At 38.8% G+C, this 19,371-nt stretch overlaps 1 protein-coding gene across 1 annotated transcript in view; it reads left to right on the top strand.

Annotated features, from left to right (window-relative positions):
* MTHFD1 (methylenetetrahydrofolate dehydrogenase, cyclohydrolase and formyltetrahydrofolate synthetase 1) overlaps nt 1-19,371 on the top strand; it is a 51,296-nt gene that overhangs the window by 1,465 nt on the left and 30,460 nt on the right. Inside the window, exons 2-6 of the mRNA XM_011384476.2 lie at nt 9,368-9,452; nt 15,983-16,042; nt 16,482-16,535; nt 17,362-17,498; nt 17,639-17,739. Of these exons, the coding sequence (XP_011382778.1) occupies nt 9,368-9,452; nt 15,983-16,042; nt 16,482-16,535; nt 17,362-17,498; nt 17,639-17,739 (437 nt within the window). The remainder of the gene's footprint in view (nt 1-9,367; nt 9,453-15,982; nt 16,043-16,481; nt 16,536-17,361; nt 17,499-17,638; nt 17,740-19,371) is intronic.

The raw sequence follows: 19,371 nt of genomic DNA, 5'->3' as shown, positions 1-19,371 counted from the left end.
AGTCCTTAGTTTTGTGGCTTTAAGCAAATTAACCTCTCTGTGCCAAAATTTCCTCAAATGTAAAATAAAGATAATATCTAGATTATTGAGTTGTTTGGAGAATTAAATGAGTTATTAACTTAAGAGCTTTTACAATTGCACACAATATGTGTTTAATATGTGATAACTGTATTAACGATTAGTAATTACAGTTGACCCTTGATCAGCAAAGATTTGAACTGCACAGGTCCACTTTTACGCAGATTTTTTTCAGTAAATATACCATCAGTTCTCCATATCCCTGGGTTTCACATCCGTGGATTCAACCAACCACAGATCAAAAAGAGTATTTTCAGTCTGCAGTGGGGAATCCATAGATACAGAGGGCCTACTGTATGTATTGTTCTAGGCCCTTTTATATAAGAGACTTGAGCATCCTTGGATTTTGATATCCATTTGAGGAGGGAGGTGTCTTAGAACCAATCCCCTTGTGGATACCGAAGGACAACTGTAAAGTGTTTGGGGAGTCAAAAGTTGTACTCAGATTTGTGGCATTGCAGGTGTGGGGGCAATGCCCCAAACTTTTGTGTTGTTCAAGGGCAACTGTACTTAGTATATACATGGATAGTTGATTCATTGTCTTTTTGACAGTGATTGTTGCCTTGAGATGTATTTCAATGGCTCTCAACATTAGCTGCACATTAAAAACTCTTAAGGAGCTATTTTTTAAATTATTTTTATTTAAATATGAATATATATTTTTAAAGTGCACCTATCATATGTATACCTCACTCTCACCCAGTCACCACCTTTACAAATGTAATCACTCAACTTAAAACGCTGTAGATTAGTGCCATCTGTTTTTGAACTTCATATAAATGACATCATACAGTATAAAGTCTTCTGTGTCTGGCTTCTTTAATCGACATTATTCTGAGTTGATTCCATGTTGCATGTAGTTCATTTCCTCTCATGGCTGTATTGTATTCTATATGAATATGCCACTGTATACTTATCCATGGACATTTGGATTTCTAGTTTTTGGTGATTATGAATAGTGTTGCTATTAGCATCCTTTTACATGCCTTTTGGTAGGACATATACACATTTCTATTGGTTATAAATCTAAAAGAATTGCAGAGTAATAGGACATATGTGTGATCAACTTTAGTAGAAATTGCCAATCTTTTCCAAGGTAGTTTTACTAACTCGCACTCATAAAGAGCTTATGAAAAAATATCAGTGCTTGGTGCCATACCAGCCTGACTTAATTGGAATTGCTAGCAACAGGCCACAGCCACTGGATTTGGTATTTTAAAATCTTTTAAAAGCTCATTCTGTGATTCTAATGCACTTTGAAGGTTGAAAAACACTTATGTAAAGCCTTAGATCTAAGTTCAATTCTCATGTTTGAAGAATAGTATTGCAGTGATTTCGCCATAGGTATTGAAAGAATTTTTTGGAAAAAAACTATTCCAGGTACTGAAAGGGTCCCTCCCAGCCTGCTCAAAGTTAACGTGGCTAACCTTTTACAGTGCCCTGTGGTTGAGCAATCAGTTCCTACTAACACAGTTCATACAGGAGCATTAAGACTAAGGCCTCCTACCATCAAAAAAAAAAAAAGACTAAGACTTCTTTGTGCTTACAGAAGATTTTTGTTTAATATAGTTATACAGTGGCTCTTTTAGACACTACCACACGTTAGCATCTTGACCTTCATGGAGAATTTGACTCCAGGAGCTAGTAGTGCTCACAGCTCATCAGATATGGGGAGCTCTGCAAGCACAGGTAGCATGCCTGGCTCATGGGATAGTGCAGTCCTGCAGTTCCTTGTGCTGAGGCTGCAGCAGGCTGCTGACCTTTGGGCCATGGCCTTGGGGAAATCCTGAACTAGAAGGTGCTTACAGCTTGAGTAGGTTGGGCTGCAGGTAGAGGTTCTGGGTAGGGTGTCTCTACCTTTCCTCTTTGGCAGGCCAAGAAGAGTCTTGAGAGGAAAGGTAAGCGTACTTTTTACATTATAGCCAGGGGTCCCAGAATGCAGGGAAAGAGTCCTTCCCAGTTTGCAGGTCAGCTTCTTTGGTTGCCATCAATTGTTGGGTCTCTGGGGACAAATTCAAATGCTTTGGACAGTTTCTTCCCTGATGTAGTGTTTGACTTGTAAAATCTCTTCCTTGGAGGGAGGAAGGATAGGGCAGGTCATGAGTTCTATAGTCAGAATTTCTCCAAAGTCTGGTCCACTCCTCACATCTCATCCTGCAGCTGAGGAAATAGTTGAGGCAAGAAACGTGATGTGACTTGGCCACAGGTTACTAGGCTGGTTAATGACAGAGGCTCAACTAGAACCAAAGCCTTAACCCAGTACGTGGTGTTTTTCACTTTATAGAGCACTTACCACTTTGCTAAAAGGAGTTTCATAAACTAATCTTTTTTTCTGTACAGCAGTCTTCTCACTGCCCTGTTTTCTCACTCTGCTGAGGCCATTCCTGACTTTTGTTTACTTTTATTATTCTCCCTTTGTAACTTACTGGTAGCTAAGACTAGACAAAGTTCATTATTCTAGATTCCTTCTCTGTCTCTTCTATGCGATGGGAAATCTGGATCTGGTTGCCAAATTATCTCCCTTTGGGAGGAACACCCCATTTCTCCCTTGGGGAGTTCCCAGGTTACAGCCTGAATTTAACAATGGGGGTAGATCTGAGGTTTAGAGACAAGTGTGTGGTTTTTTTGGATATCCACTTATTCAACAAATATCTGTGTGCCTCCTGTATGCCAAGCACTCTTCAAATCCACAAGACTTAACAGTGGACAAAACAGCCCAAATCCCTACCCTCATGGAGTTTGTGTCCTGATGGGTAGAGAGAGACAGTAAAATAGATAATACAGAATGTGAGGTGCTAGAATTGTGAAAGAGCACTGTGCTTAAAAAGATTTGCCTGTAATGAGCTCCAAAGTCAGGACTTTTCAGAAGTGACATGGAACCTTGAATGACACAGCTGGCTCAACTCTGGGAGCCTGTGCAGGAAAGCAAGTGGGAATTAATTCCTGAGAGGTGGGACCTTCTGCTAGGTCTTTAATATGCTACCTAGTGAGGCTGTTGGGAATGTTACAGCTGGGGTGTGGCAGAGTCCAGAGTCCATGGCCCACAACTGGGGCCATGGCACCAGTGAAAATCCTGACTGAGGATGTGGTCTGAGAATAAGTGTCCATCATCTGTCAGGATGATTGGGATCAGGCAACTTGAGATTTGGAAAGTGGGGCTTTGAGCAGGCGTGTGTGGTCCCCTAGTTCATTTGCATAAAAAATCCTCTGGAAGAAGGGAGATCATGTTGGTATGTAGGAGGGTTTCTGGAGCTGAGGGAAAATCTCCCTTCTTTGGCTGACTGTGAGAACGGCCCCATAGGGTAGAGGTTAAAGCCTTGTGTGGCCTTGGGCAAGTTAGTCAGCCTCAGTTTCCTCTTCTGTACACTGGGGATGATGACAACAGTGTCAACCTCTTCAGATTGCTAAGAAGATTAAGAGTATTGAGGCTCTTAAAACAAGCCTGTGTATTGCTGTAGTTAAGCCTGTATCCTCTGACATCTGATCCATAGGGCAGAAAGCCCCTGCCATCTCATACTGTGCAGTTTGCTGCCCTTGATAATTTCCCACAAGGCAGCTCCTGGCACTCCGTAAATCTTTGACCTTAAAGAAGCAGATGGCTAACAGTACCACAGTCAGGATTCCTCAATCACCCAGGTCGGTCCTCCCTCCACTGCAATTAATGAAACTTTAGCAGAGACGAAGTGACTTGAGCAAGAGTTATAAGGCCTAGTGGCAGAGACTTGACAATGTATTTTCCTTGTCTCTTGCTAAAAGGATTTGCAAGCTTTTATCCACTGATTTTGTCTCTCCCTGTTAGGAGATGAATGAACCATTCTGATTCTCTTCAGAAAGTCATTTTTAAGGTTATAATCCAAGTTTGACTGTTTGGAAACAGGTCAAACTTCTTGCTTTCCTAATTAAGCCTTTTTTTTTTCTTGATGTACATCCCCTCAAACCTGGGCAGGTGAGGTACAGTTTGGGTTGCTGATACTTGATGAGATTAGGAAATAGGGAACATTTCTCTAAAAGTTTTGCCAGAGTCTGTTAGGAATTTATCTTCACCACCTTACATGACTTTAATATGATAAATGATCTTTTGTTTGGGTTTTGGTGCAAAAGTACTTGTCTCTGCTTATTTAGTCAGCCACCTTTTAGACTTAAGCCTTTTCTATACCAGATTTTCCTTTAGTCTTCTCTAAAGGCAAGAAAGGCCTGGTCTTTTGAGGCGTTTCTCAGGTAAGAGCTCTTGGCCTGTTCTTCCTTTCCAAGTGGAGACCCCTAGTCTTCTACATTTTTTCATATTTCCCTAGCATGATGATCCAGAGGCCTGCTTGGGACTTGGGGCCGTTATCAGCACTGATGGCCAAATCTGTGGTTAGATAGCCCTGAAATAGGCTAATGTCTAACTTACACATCCTCATCCTTGGGGCCACTCTGTCATGTCTCATAACTTGCTATAAGCTGAGGGTTACAAAATGGTGGCCTAAAGGCCAAATGTTATTTTTTGTTGGGTTTCCAGAGTTATTTATTAAAATTGGATTACTTCCCAACACATTTATATGGTAATTACACAAAAATCTGGAAGCCTGATTTTTGAAAGGAAATGGGAATTTTACCAATACTGTGCTCCCTATTCTTAATGACACCCCTTAGTTGGATCTGGGTAGAAGCTGTCCCCACTCCTGTTGCAGGGGTAGGGGACGGAGGTGGTACCACATTGTGTAGGCATCCTCCCACACTGTTGTATACACCTGGACTCTGACAGTGCTTTTTTCTTTGTGACCTTTCTCTAATGCAGTTAATCCACTTTTAAAATCCTACCTCTTATGAAGCCTATCTCCACCAACTCAACCTAGTTTCCAGCTCCATTTGTGCCCTCTAGATCAGTGGTTCTCAAATAGGGCCAGTTTTGTCCCTCCCTTCATCCCAGGAGATAGTTGGACATATCTGAAGACATTTTTTGATTGTCATATGGAACGTGGCTGTGTGCTAATGGCATCTAGAGGTAGAAGCCAGGGATGATGCTGAGCATCTTTCAGTGCTCAGGACAGCCCCCACAGCAAATTGGCCCAAATGTCAATGGTGCTGAATTGATAAACCCTGATCTAGAAGCTCAAATAAGCAGGTATTATATAATTGTATATATGGATTAATGACCTTTATACTCACTGAGAATTAGGATTTATTAGAATTTTATACCGGTTAGCTATTTTCATGTCATAAATATCAGGCAATTTATTTTTCCCTTCTTAGATCTTTGAAAGAGCTTGAGAGAATTGGAGGGAAGAATTTTACATTTTAAAATTTCATTGGAGCATAAAATAGAGTCACATTAAGCTTTCAAAAATATATTTGAGGTACCTGTCAAGTTTAGTAAATATTTACATTAAATATAATTCTTTAAAAAAACTTATAATTCTTATTTTATATATTTTATGCTTAAACTTAAAGGAAAGTGCTGATATTAGTGAATTATTCTATGTACTACTATAATGTAGCTTTTGTTATTATGTATCAGTGAAAACAATCAGCTTCAACAAGAAGGTAATTTAGTCTTTTAATATGACAACTAGGAATTTGAAATATATGTATTTCTTGGAACACTAGGTGGCCTCAATTATCTTTACAAGGAACTACATGTTAAGTTTTACAGAAAATTTGAAGTATTTTTTAGCAGTATAAAAGCTGTAATGAAGAAATGAAATAACGCATGAACAAAACGAAATAAGACATTTGTATTGTACTGCGTTGTTAAAATCTTATAGCGATCTCCTTCTTGGTGGGGGACAAAAGAAATTTGTGACTTTGTTTAGAAAAGCCCTACATGTTGAAGGTGAATGTTGTTGATTTTTCTCTAATCACTTACTAAACATGTATTCAGTAAACCTTTTGAGGATCATCTGAGGATCACCCTAAGCTTGTGTTACATTATTTCGTTTGTCAACTCAGGCAGCTTTATTTTCATCATGTAGATTTCTTAGCCATGTAGCTAAATATCCTTTTCTGCCTCCTTTTCCTGCCTATAACTTCTGTCGAAATGTCCTTGTTAGGTTATATTTTAGGAATGCTTTTTTCTCAGTCATAAGATGTCCAAAGTTTGAAAATGAATCATTATGTTAAACAGAATGAGTTGGAATTTGTAATGTACTTTTTCTGGAATAATTGTACAAAACTTTGGGCAAAAGAGATCTAGGTGACTACTCAAGGGTGTTAAGGGTCCTCAAACTAGGACTCTTCAGGGGTAATAAGATTCCATATAGATGTGCACCTTTGACTTTTATTGACTAGATTCAAAACTGTATGTGGGAGAAGTTAACTTGGAGAGAACAGATAATAATGTACTCGTCCATAGACATTCAAACACATACTGACAGGTTAAGGTAAATGGTTTCCACTTTGATTTTTGACCCTTAGAAAGAAAAGATAACCCTCCAAATTGCATTTTATTGGCTAATAGCAGGGTTTCCCAACCTTGGGCACTATTAACATTTGAACGAAATAATTTTGTTGTGAGGGGCCGTCCTGTGCGTTGTAATATTTAGTTGCATCCCTGGCATCTACCCACTAGATGCCAGTAGCAACTTAGTTAAAACTGCATCCATGTCTGTTCGTATTCAGTTCGCTATGACTGTTGTACTATTATCTAGTTATCATGATCAGAGAAAATTTAATGGTTTACTGCTACTTTGTCTTACCACATTCGTTCGCACTGAAGTATTGATTTCTCCTACATTGATATTGAGCTATGTCTTTCCTTAGAGCTTAGAGAATGTTGATGGAGATTGGTGTGACTTTGGCATGTGTAGTCCTACTATTTAGGGATCAGGTGTTTCTCCAAGGGCCTATTTCTGCCTCACTTTGCCCCCAATGTCTTTACCTGGATGATGTACTTCTTCATGGGCCATGAAGAGAAATGGGTGGCATCTGCAACTCAAAGTTTCAGTTAATTTAGGAGATTTCAGTGATTAGGAAGTTCTATTATAGCATTTAAACTTTCTGGAAGTAATGAGCTATAAAAATTAAGGCATTTTCCACCATTTACTTCATCACAGCTCTGTGACCCTAAAGTAAAGACAGATGAGGGAGTGTTAACTTTTCTCTCCATGATTCTCTTTTATAGTTTCTTCAGGCATTCTTGACACTTAGCTTCTGTTATTCTACTTTCATTTTAGGGTTCTTCAGTTAGTGGCCAACCCCGAACACCAGGGCAGGGAAGGTTTTTTTTTTTTAAGAGACTTGTGGAAACGTAATTATAACTGTCTTTTTATATTCACACAAGAGCTGAAAACTTTCCACTTGTTGCTGTAGTGTTCTGGGTTGTTTAGTTCTTGCTGATTGTGGTTTTTGTGCATTTTTAAATGTCTCTTATTGCTATTCTGGTCATGTCTCATAAAGAGGCCTAAATGTTAGCTTTTAAACAAATCTTTTTCTAGTTGGAAGAATATTTTTGCTAATGCAACTTCAAAAACAACCCCACTTCCTAAGAAAAAGTTTAAGGGAATCAATGTAACTGACCTCAAGCTATATTCTTTTTTTTTGAAGGGGAGGCGGAATTACAAACTTAGACCCATTTAAGTTGTAGCATAGAAGATACAGAACATTTTGTTCTTATTAACCTACTGGGCTGACACATAGTCTACATATACCACTTTGTAGTACTGGGTTCCCATAGCTTGCTACCTGCTGTGTATATTGTTTTTATCCCTTCTTCAGGTCTCAGATGCTCACTTATTCTAGAATCTTTATAAGATTTGGTAAATAAATTCACTGTATCAGTATGAAATCTGCTCTGTGCCTTAAATTCTTGTTGTCAGTCTTTCCAGCTCCATTTCACAGCCCCCAAACCTCAAGTCATCTGTAGCTCTGGCATTTTCTCTGTGCTTCATGTTAACATATCTAGAATCCACCCACTTCTCACTAGTTTACTGTCCATACCATAACCCAAGTCACCATCACATCTGGCCTGGATTTTCATAACTGCAATAACTTCTTGCTGGTGCCCCTGATTCTCACCTTTCCCCCTATAGTCTGTTCCTAATTCAGCAGCCTGAATTTAAAAACATAAGCCTGATCATGTCACCCTTGTTCAAAACCCTCTAATAACTTCTCATCACATTCAGAATAGAAGACAGTTTACCAAATCTGATTACTGTCTTCCCTTGGACCTCATTTTCCCACTCAGGGCCTCTGCACTTGCTGTCCTTTCTGGTGACTGGCCCCATGAAAGCCACATGACTACTTAGAGCCTGTGTCTACATCTTTGAATGGGAATAAGAAAGCCTCTCCTCCCTTGCCTACCTCACGAGGTCATTGAGAGCCTCAGATGTGTTCATCTGTTCTCACTGTTGTTTCTTGTTATTGTCTTACATTGTGCTAAGAATGATTGGGTTCCTCCCTCCCCGCTGTGAGTTTTGTTTGGGTGGGCGAGTGGGTAGGGTTAAGGAGAACCAGTAGAAACCTTTCCCTAGCACTTCGTGTTAATACAATGGTTGGAGGGAAAGGAGAGAGTGGAGTCTGGCAACTTGGTCCCCAGAAGGAAGGGCCTCCTGCAGCTACGCAGGTTCCATATCCGATTGTCAGGCAGAGGGAGCAGCTAGGGCTGGACCTGCTGGAGAATTTCATTGGCAGTCTGATGAAAACTTGGCAGGCCCAATATTTCCTGTTCTTTTGTGTCAGAGCAGAATTGTGGCCCCTGTTCACGTCAAATCCCAGTTAAAGAAAATCCAATGATTTATTAAATCTTCCTTGGAACTATATTTTTGTATAGAATATTGACTTGAAAAAAACAAGGTCACTAGCTAGAAATATTGTGAAGTCTTAGGTATGACTTGTATCATTCAACATCCTCACTGTTTTCTAGTGACTCCTGTGCCTTTTTATGCCAGTTGTTTGTAAAGTGTGGAGAATTAGAGAAGGGAGTAATCAAATTAGAATGTGAGAAGAGATGCTTGCTAATGTCTGTGTGTACACTATTTGTGTGTGTTGTGTAGGTAAGATGAAGAAAGGCAAAAATCTTGTTCGTATTCGTGACTGTGTCATAACTGGGCAAGGATGAATGAACTATTTTGAATATTTATAGGTGTAATTTAATGTACTCCATGGCTCAGTCACTGTCAGTAGAAGTTAGAAAAGATCCACATCTACTTGAGGCCTGAAAAATTGATGGGCAGTACATGATATATATTATACCAGATAAGGACTATTCAGTGAAGCTGTTTTTAATTTAAAAGAGAACTACATCTAATAATCCACAACACATTTTGTGCTTAAAACCTTGTGTTAACTCCAACCTTTCCCTTTTTTCTAGGCAAATAAGGGAGCGACTGAAGAACCAAGTCACTCAGATGAAGGAGCAAGCACCTGGTTTTATTCCAGGTCTGGCAATTTTACAGGTATTATGATAGTATATTTTCACTAATATCCTCCTTACTCAGTCTCTCAGTAGCATGTAACAAAAAGCACTTCAAGCCTCTCTCTCCATTTTTAATTTTTTTTTTGAGACCTCGGATCTTTTCAGTTTCTCTTTTCAGGTTCTTCTTCAGCTCATCTTCTAAATGTTGGCTATCCTGGCCCTCAGATAGTCTCTGTGGGTACACTTTCCCTAGTCCAATGTCTTTTGAACTTTGGTCTTAGGGTCCCTTTATGCTCTTAAAAATTTAAGACGTTGAGCTTTTGTTTATATGGATGTATCCATACATATTTACTGTATTGGAAATTAAAACTAAGATGTTTAAAAATATTTATACATTTAAAAATACCAATAGTAAGCTCATTATATATTAGCGTAAGTAACATTTTTATGAGAAAATAACTTTCAGATAACAAAATTTAATGAGAAGAAGAGGAGAGCTGGATTCCCATCCACATCTGCATTCAATCTTTTGCTCTATGCTAGTTAGATTGAAATATATGAAGAAAATCTGGCCTCATAAGGATGTATAGTTGTAAAAGGGAAGATAATTGGATATTTTTGCTACTACACCAGGACTCAATAAGTAAAGTTTTTAAAGGTTAGTTGCAATGTGAAACTTTATCTTTGAACATTCATATTTTGTTGCATCAAAATCTATGTTACAGTTTGAATGGATATATACTCATGCATGTTTTTTTAATGTCCTCCATTTCTCATTTGGGAAATAATGTTTCACTGAATTATGCAGATCTTCCAACTGTTAACACAATATCATTATGTGGTATAAAAAATCATAATCATTATTATCACCAGTGAATTCATCAGAAACTACTCTAAGTATTGAGAAGTCATCAGGCTCACAGGAGTGGATGAAAAAATTGTAATTTTCACTTGAAAACTCAAATTTTATCATTGGCCACAAATGCTGTTTATTTTCTTTGAAGTAGCAGGCTAACTTTGTCCAGTGTTGAGGAAATATTGCCAAATATTCTAAGCCGAATAATCTTGTTTGTCACTTGTTCTTTCAAGTAAAGATGGTGTTCTATTTAAAAATGCAGCTAGTTCAGCCTGCAAGGCAAAAAAGCACAAGTGCTTTTCCTGGTGACAACCAGTGTACTTTTGTATGCAGCAGAAGTGCTTTATGAGTGCTTCCCAGTTCCTTACACAGAATATCGAGAAGATATATACCCAAAGGTCAAGGTTTAATAACTTTAATGGTTTTTACTGCTTCATCAAGGGTACATCTAAGTGAAACTGGCAGCTCTTTTTACTGAGAGTGTGTGGCAGTAGAGGATACCCTCATAAAGAGAATCGTTTGGTGCCACTGTCTTGATTCGTCCCAAGTCATCAGCAGTTATACTCACCATTACTTTTGTAGCTTCAGTACAGATGTCAATACAGTGAAAAAGGCAAACAACATCATAGTATTATTATGAAAATAGTTTGATACTCACAGATCTTCTGAAAGGGTCTTGGGGCTCTCTCAAGAATACTTGGGAAACTATTGCCCTATGCCGTTTCATCTGGCCCCAGATATTAGCTTTAGGCCAGTAACTTCTACACTTGGATTGCTTCTGACTTCTGGACTCCAGGTTTCTGGGACATCACTTGTTTCTCTTCCTTCTCTAATCTTTTTTGCTTATTGTTCTTCACTTCCCTGAAGAGCAGGGATCTCCCATTCCTTCCTCTTCTCACCTAAACAATTTGAATGTCTCAGGGTTCAACCCTCAGACCACTTTTTCATCTTATTCTTTCCCTAAATGAGCTCACCCAGTCTCTTAGCTCTGTGGGAGAATACATCCTAATTCAGGCCTCTATCCAGGATTTCTTCCCTGAGCTTGATTCATGCAGTAGGAAGCCTTCAATAAATTTGTAGGAGGCAAATAAATAATTGTCATATGGATAAATGCACAAAGAATGTTTGAAGGGTTGATTTGGATGACAGGAAACTGATAGTTTTCATTTGAAATTTCCTTCTGAAACACCTGCTTCCTCACTTCACATTTCTTTCTTTCTTTACGTCTCCACATACATTACTTAATACCTTGCTAAGTTTCTGTTCGACGTTCATCGAGAATTTCAGAGTGAATAGTACTTAAATATTTTTCCCTATTTCTGTTCTTTATCCAAAAGGCCTTAGCTGAGAAGAGAAATACAGACGGCCTGTCGTTCTGCCTAATGTGTTCTCTGCTATGATGAGTTTTTATTTCTTCCTTCCTTCCTTCCTTCCTTCCTTCCTTCCTTCCTTCCTTCCTTCCTTCCTTCCTTTCTTTTTTTACAAATTACTAAGAATCAAAGGTATATGTTTTGGGTGTACACTTTGGTACATCTGGGGAACCAGTTATTTATTGGCTTATTTTTGTGAATTGTTTATTGTAGAAATAGTAAATGTCATAGACGAGAAATCTGTTTCTGTAAACCTTTGCTTAGTTAGCAATATTGTTTTTTTTTTTCCTGTTTTTAAGATTGACTTCTAAACTTGTATTTTAAATTTGATTGCAGGTGTTTCTATTTACATAAACACTGTTCTACAGCTTTGTCTCATATGTCCTTGCCAATAAAAAACAGTGGTAGAATATTTTAATCTTGCTCTCTGGCCCCAGAGTCAACATCTTTCTATATGGCAAGGTTTACGCATATTATGTTGTAATTTTTTACCTTAAACAAATTAGATAGCCAGATATTTCTCCAGCAAACTAGATTTATTCAAGAACAACAAATAATTATAATTTGGAACATGCAAGTCCAGAAAAACAAAGGAAAGGAACCTCTTTTATGGACTTTAGGTGCTATTGTAAATAAAGTGTCCATTGGAGGAAACTAAAAGTTCAAAATGTAGAGACTTTCATTGGCTGAGTTAGGGCAGTCTCCCATTGGTTGAGCTGTTACTGAACCTCCTGCTGAGGTTACTTCCTTCCATCACTTCCTGTGGGAGATGCAACATGTGCCTCTTCCTTTTGGGGTCAGTAGTGTGCTTTGAGTGACACTTCTAAAGGTTCTGTCTTCTAGCTTCTCAACCCCATTTTAAATGAGGTTTCTGTTTATTAATTTTTACATAATCACAACTCTGCTGCCTCAGACCTAGTAACCTGGAACCACCATCTTCTCACACACTTAATCCAGAAACCTAGGTCATCTCTTTAAGATCCTTCCCTCACTCTCCACATCCCCTCAGTTGTGCTATTGAGTCTGCCTCTCATAAGTTCTTGGAATCTGTTCCCTCCTTGATCTGTACTTCTCTCACCCCTGTGGGCCACAACAGTCACTTGATTATAGGTTTTAGGCTTCTGATGTGGATGCTTCCAGACTGTCCTTTTAACTGCAACTGCAGCCCTTGTCAAAATGCACATCTGATCACAATCCATCCAACCACATCTACTCCCCATCCCTTACACAAAGATTGACAGTACTGATGATATAGAGTGTCTACTATAGCTCGAATGAGTTGTATTTATTTCTAGTTGTTTTGATTTTTACACTACCCCTACAAAGTGCGAGTTGCCTCCTTATAGTCACAGTAACTGATGCTCAGAGAGCTTGGGTAGGTTATCCAAAGTTACAGTAAGGGACTGAGTCTGGGATATGAACCTAAAAGTTGAATTTTTTAAAAAACTGGTAACTTCCTAAATAACTGAATATTTGAAGGAAATTAAGAGTTGACTTTTCATTATAAGAGATACAAATCAGGCTGTGTTTCCATCCCCTTAGTACATAAAATACATAACTAATTATAATATAATAACTAATACATGTTTCCTCCCAGAAACTATACAGAGTGCTTTGTATATGGAAGCTTATTTAGTCCTCACAAAAGATATGGACAAAACAATAAAATAAACTCAATCGGCCTGAATATTTACAAAAGGTATTTCTCCAGCAAACTAGATATTTTATGCTGTAAAGCAGGGATCCGTAAACTGTGACCCATGTCCAAATGCTGCCCAGATTGTAAAGAGTCGAAAAAGAAGCAGAGTATATGACAGTGTGTGGCCTGAAAAACCTAAAATATATACTGTCTGGCCCTTTAAAGAAACATTTTGCAGGCTCCTGGTGTAAAAGAAAAAAAATTGGCTCTAACTTTTTCTGGGGTAAGACCTTGTTTGGATGATGATAATTCGCCTCCTTCAAGGAAGAAATTAGCATTCCATTAAAACGTGTAAGCAGATTTTCTTGATAAACTGTTATAGGATTAAGATTTGTTCTGGGAAACTAGTCTTCCATCCACCCACTTGACTGTCAGTCAATAATCTGTTCTTCAACTAAACATTCTTTTTGCATCTAGTCTATCAATGATTGTATAACCATTTTCTCCTATAAAATGCCTGTCCTGAGAGTGAGTCCTTGAATTGGCTCCTAAGCGGTCTTTTCTTTTGCATTAGGATTGCAGTGAAACTTTGACTTATGCTCATTCATAACTATAACAGTTAAACTTTCTTTTTAAAACTGGTAGAAGTTTTAGAGTTTTAGAAAAATTTCTTCAAAACATTCAGACAGAAAGCAGTTCCTATAAAGGAACAACAACAAAAGACTTGAGACATATAACACTAGATGCTGAAGACATTTCCGAAGGAAAATGTAACTCAGATTCAGCCAAGTGAGTTCAAGTGCAAGGACAGCGGAAAAATATGTTGACGTAAGGAAAGTCCAAACCTGTAGAGAATTTTTATAAGCATTTATTTGAACCAAACCGATGATAGTTGCCAGGAAGCAAGATCTCAGGTGCTTCGGAGAATAAGTTTTACAGTCTCTTTTATATATTAGAAATTAAGGAGGGACCATAAGGAAGATTATATGCAGGTGGAAGAAAGCAGGGTGGGAATCGGATTACAGGACAGTTAAGATTATGTGGTATTTATTACTTCTGGCATTTCAAAGGTGTGTTAACTTAGATGCTCAAGAACAATGGACAGGGCTGGCTTAAAACCTTTCACCAAAGAAGTTATAGGCCTGGGCATGACTAGCCACCATGACATGCCCAGTTAGGAATTTATGATTACAGCACTCCTTTCTCATCCAGAAATATTTTCAGATACACAAAGACTGAGAAAAATGCCCAAATACCTTTCACTGAAAAGTGACGTATAGTTTCATTTCAGCCTCCTGAGAAATGAATGGAGATAAACTGTAGAAGAGAGAAGTTGTAATTTTAAAAGGACTGTCAGTGAGTGATAAAACCATTTAAACTCAAATCTAAACAACTAACTGTAATTATAAATATTAATTAAAATGTTAAAAATAATACTTTTGTATTTAGAACCATCTCCTTTCCTCTTTGATCTAAAAATCTCAGAGTGCATTAAATCAATGAAGGTTGCATGATAAGGGCAAAGAACATATATAGAAAATGACCAAATAAGAAACTTGAGAGGCACTAAAATTCTAGGGAAGCCTCCAAAGGATGCAACTGATGCACTTAGGTTCAAATAATCCATTAAAAAAAATCAAATTCCCCTCTTGAAATTCCAGTGTTATTGGCAAAACTAAGAATTGTGTGTATGAAGGACAGCTAAGGCTAAGAGGAAGACAGTGTTCCATGGGCCTGAGGGGAGCTTCTGGTAACAGCATCAGCATGACAAGGACTGGAAATACTCTTACTAAGGCCAGTTTCTTTCTCTGAGGTTGTCCTGTTAAAAGGAGCCATATGTCAGTTGTCTTTAATATCAAGGACCTACCATATTTCCCTCTGCAATTTTGGGAGAAGCCAAACTTATGGCATATCACCTTCAGTGTCTGTTTCAACTTTGAAAAGGACAAAAGTCAACCACTGGAACTTAGAAAAATATTTGTAAAATAAAATTTTACAGATAAATGGTTACTATGAAAAACTATAAAAATGTTCATGATTAAAGAAATGCAGGGAACATGATAAGAGCTAGCATGGTGGTTCAAAGGATTTGGCTTCTGTACCACATCTTCCTCTCTGTCTTGAGGGCACCAGGCTGCCCTTTGCCTCACATAGGTGGCTACTGTGTAAGCTGGTATTAGGTCCACCCTAGGTTTTTCTTCTCTGTGTGGCTCAGCTGGGCATAAGAGCTTTCCACTGCCCTTGGGGTGCGGGAGAGGCTGGAGAATGTGTCCTCTGTGCATTCCTGCCTCCCAGGGCTGTGGTGTTTCTCTTGCCTGATGAGAATTCCTCAGCCCTGCATGCCCTATTGATCTGATATGTCGGCTCAATGGCACGCAAAAATTCCATGTGTTTCAGACAGGCGTGCAGCATCCTTGCTTAGTTTCCAAGGGAGATGCAGATGTCCCTTGCTTTTTTTTTTCCCTTGGGAGGGGGGCTTTTTCAGTGGGAATCAGGTGGACCTTGTTTGGGGAGGGATCTCTAATACCACCTGTGTTCACTTCACCATTCCCGCCCTGACGTTCTCCTCATTTTCCTGTTAAAGCTCTCTGCAATAAGAGTCTCATGGTTAAACATCCCTTTTATCAAAACTAAAAATTTAGAAGCTTTTTCTGTACACTTTGCCTTTCCCTAATCATCTGATTTGCATGTATTTATTATTCTAGGTTGGCAACAGAGATGATTCCAATCTTTATATAAATGTGAAGCTGAAGGCTGCTGAAGAGGTAAAGCCTAGAACAGCGGTGTTGTCACTCCCCCTCCCCACTCCAGGTCCTGTTGGTTACTTACCCCTTGCCTTCTGTGTCCCTCCCCATAAAAACTTTCTCCCTCAACAGACTTTTAGTTGATCTATTTTGCAAGGCAGAAGTGGGTTACTTAGAGTTGCAGCCTTTGGTTTACCGTTAAATGTTTTCTAATCAATGATCTGCTTACTTCCCAAAGAGCGGGAATAGTGGCCATGAGATTGCTTAAGTTCAGTGGTGACATTTACCAAGTAACTGATGAGTAGATCAAAATGAGAGACTCATTTTTTCAGAACATATGAGGGTGAAATGATTACCAACACCATATGGTTTGTTTTAGTCATATCTGTGAAAAAAAAAAAATGGGCCAATGTCTTAAGTTCTCTTGCCATCTACTTGTTTCTAATGTTTATTTTTGCAGATTGGGATCAAAGCCACTCACATTAAATTACCAAGAACGGCCACAGAATCTGAGGTGAGCCCTTTGGAACTAGGTGTTGAGAGCGGCTGAAGGCTTTCCTCTCTGGTTTTTGGTTTAATAGAACTTTAGGGATTGATGTATTCAGCATACAAAAGACCTCCAGGTAATTCTTTTTTCACAGACTCCGCCTCCAGAAAATCTTTGAAAATACCTACAGAGTAAATGGTACAGTCCCAAGGCATGAATGTTTGATACTCAAAGTGTAATTGCAGCATCATTTGCTTTCAAATCACCTGCAGTGTTCAGTAAAAACTGATCCTTGGCCTGTACTTATGCGCATCTTAGAAACCAAACATGTATTCCATGTATGTGCTGCTCAAGAATAAGCAGAATAAACCACCAGTGGTTAAAGTCAGGCCGTGGTTGCCAGTAGGTAGGGGTACTGACCGTGAAAAGACAGGAGGGAAAAGAACTTCTGAGGTCATGGAAATGTTCTGTGTCTGCAGTGTCCAGTAAAGTAGCCACGAGCTCCATGTGGCCATTCAATTAAAATGAAATAAAATTTATAGTTCAGTTCCTCAGTTGTACTAGCCACATTTCAAGTGTTCTGTAGCCCCTATTTTATTGTAAGTTGTAAACAGTAGACTATTACTGTTGAAGTTCTTAACTCTTTTGTTGGCTAGATTTCTTACCAGACCGTTGGTGATTACATTCTGTGTTAAACTTGGAGTTGCTCTCAGGATTCAGGGCAGGTACATTCTGAGAGGACTACAGTTAAACTCGGGGGAAAATGGAACAACCTGTCTTTTGACTTGGAAAGTCTTTCTCCACCCTTTTAATTTCTCTGTGGCATACCAATTGTATGTGGTCTTACTTTTAGGTGTTAAAGTACGTAACGTCTTTGAATGAAGACCTCACCATACATGGCTTCATAGTGCAGCTACCTTTAGATTCAGAGAATCCCATTAACACTGAAGCAGTGGTCAATGCTATTGCACCTGAAAAGGATGTGGATGGGTGAGTATGGCTGGACTTTCTCTATCTCATTGCATGATTCCAGTTACATTTCTGTTTTGGGAACATACCGCATTTGCTTCTAAAGAGTGAAAACACCTAATTTACCTTCATTTCCCCCTTCATTGCTTTCACTATTTTAGATTGACAAACATCAGTGCTGGAAAACTTGCTAGAGGTGACCTAAATGACTGTTTCATCCCTTGTACACCTAAAGGATGCTTGGAACTCATCAAAGAGACAGGTAAAAACGAAGCACCATTTCTTAGAGCCTGGTCTTGGCATGCGAAGGTACAAAGGAGGTACATTGTAGGCCCTATATAAATGGACTTGATTGGCACAAGGACCTATCTGCTGGAGGCTTTACCTAAATTCTTAGTTTTCTCAACAACCCTATGAAGTAGGTACTCTAATTGTTCAAAATCTGAGAAAACCAGCTCAGAAAGATTGAGTAATTTGTCCAAGAGGCAGCAGAGCCAAGATTTGAGTTCAAAGCAAATAACCTATGTGGTAGTTAGGATTCAGATAGTATATAATGGCCACCAAGTTCTCACAGTAGTTCTAGGACTAGACAGATGGCTGGAAACAATCTCTTAACAGTTGGCTGTATTACCTCATTACCTAGTCAGCATCTTGGTATTTTAATTTCATCTCAGATACTTTCAGCAGAGGTTATTTTTTACAAGGAAGTGTGTCCTATTTAAAGGAAGTGGATCAGAAGTTTCAAGTGGAAAATGTTGGCCAATGTAAAAAAAAATTATCTGTGGTTGGCAAGAAAAGGTCAAGCTATAAGTCTTAGGACAGCTCTTACTGTTCATTCCCACAACTGAACTTATGTTCTGCAGCATATTTAGTAAACAGTGTGTTGCAACTTGATAAAAACAAATCCTGTGAGCAACAGCAGCTGCAGGTTTCCCATGTTCTCTTATTGACAGTGAAGCTGCCATTTGCCTTAATGCATCTTCAGGTCCTTTGCTGACTCCTAAAAAGAATAGCAAGGTACCTGTTAAACACTTCAGACTTTGAGAGCTTTACTCCTACATGTTTATGATTGTAGCATTATACAGAAGCTTATCCTTTTTGGATAAAATTAATGTTATTCAAGAAGCACAATTTGAACGCAGACTGCCTTGAGGAAGAGTCCACTTCAGCCACGGCTAGGGAGAGGGGTTCAGGCGGTGTCTTCAAGACTTTATTTCTGCTTTCTTCTAGCTCATTCTCATGCTCCACTTGGTGGCCCCAAGCAGCTCCAGCCTCGTCCCATCCTTGTGCCTAACAGTTGTGGGATTGGCCAGGGGATGAAATATGGTCACTTGTTCACTACTGGGTACCAAACCATCTCTATTAAGTGGAGTATGTCAGTCATGAAAAGGGCATTGGTATAGTGCTAGAAGAATGGATGCTGAATAGCAAAAAGAAAGCTTTCTACTATGGTTAAAATTCCCCTTTATCACTGCCCAGCATAAAACCCTATGGCTCAGGCCCTAAGCCAGAAGAGAAGTTACCAGACTTCTTACCAAAACTTACCAAAGTTGGAAAGAATCACTAATAGTAATCTAATTTCTCTCACTTCCCTCCACCCCATTACGTACCCCCTACTTGTCATTCCCATGTAATTTAATCTGATGTCTTCTTCCATATAGCTGTAAATTGGGGTGTCTTTTTTGGTTGAGTGTAGGTTTTCTTCCCACTCTCCTGTGACTCAATGGATCTTGGCTTAAGCTGTTCTCAAAACCTACAGCAAGAAGGACACATGTACAAGTACGAATTTGTAGCTGAAACCCTGGAGTTGAAAATATTATTTCCAAAGAAGGAGTGTTTTTAGGAAGATTTCTTTTTGATGCTAAGAACCTGTTTTTGTGCACTTGTTCTGAAT

The sequence above is a fragment of the Pteropus vampyrus genome, unplaced genomic scaffold (genome assembly GCF_000151845.1).
Source record: "Pteropus vampyrus isolate Shadow unplaced genomic scaffold, Pvam_2.0 Scaffold15, whole genome shotgun sequence".
Taxonomy (NCBI): Eukaryota; Metazoa; Chordata; class Mammalia; order Chiroptera; family Pteropodidae; genus Pteropus; species Pteropus vampyrus.
This window is presented reverse-complemented; position numbering and strand designations above follow the sequence as displayed.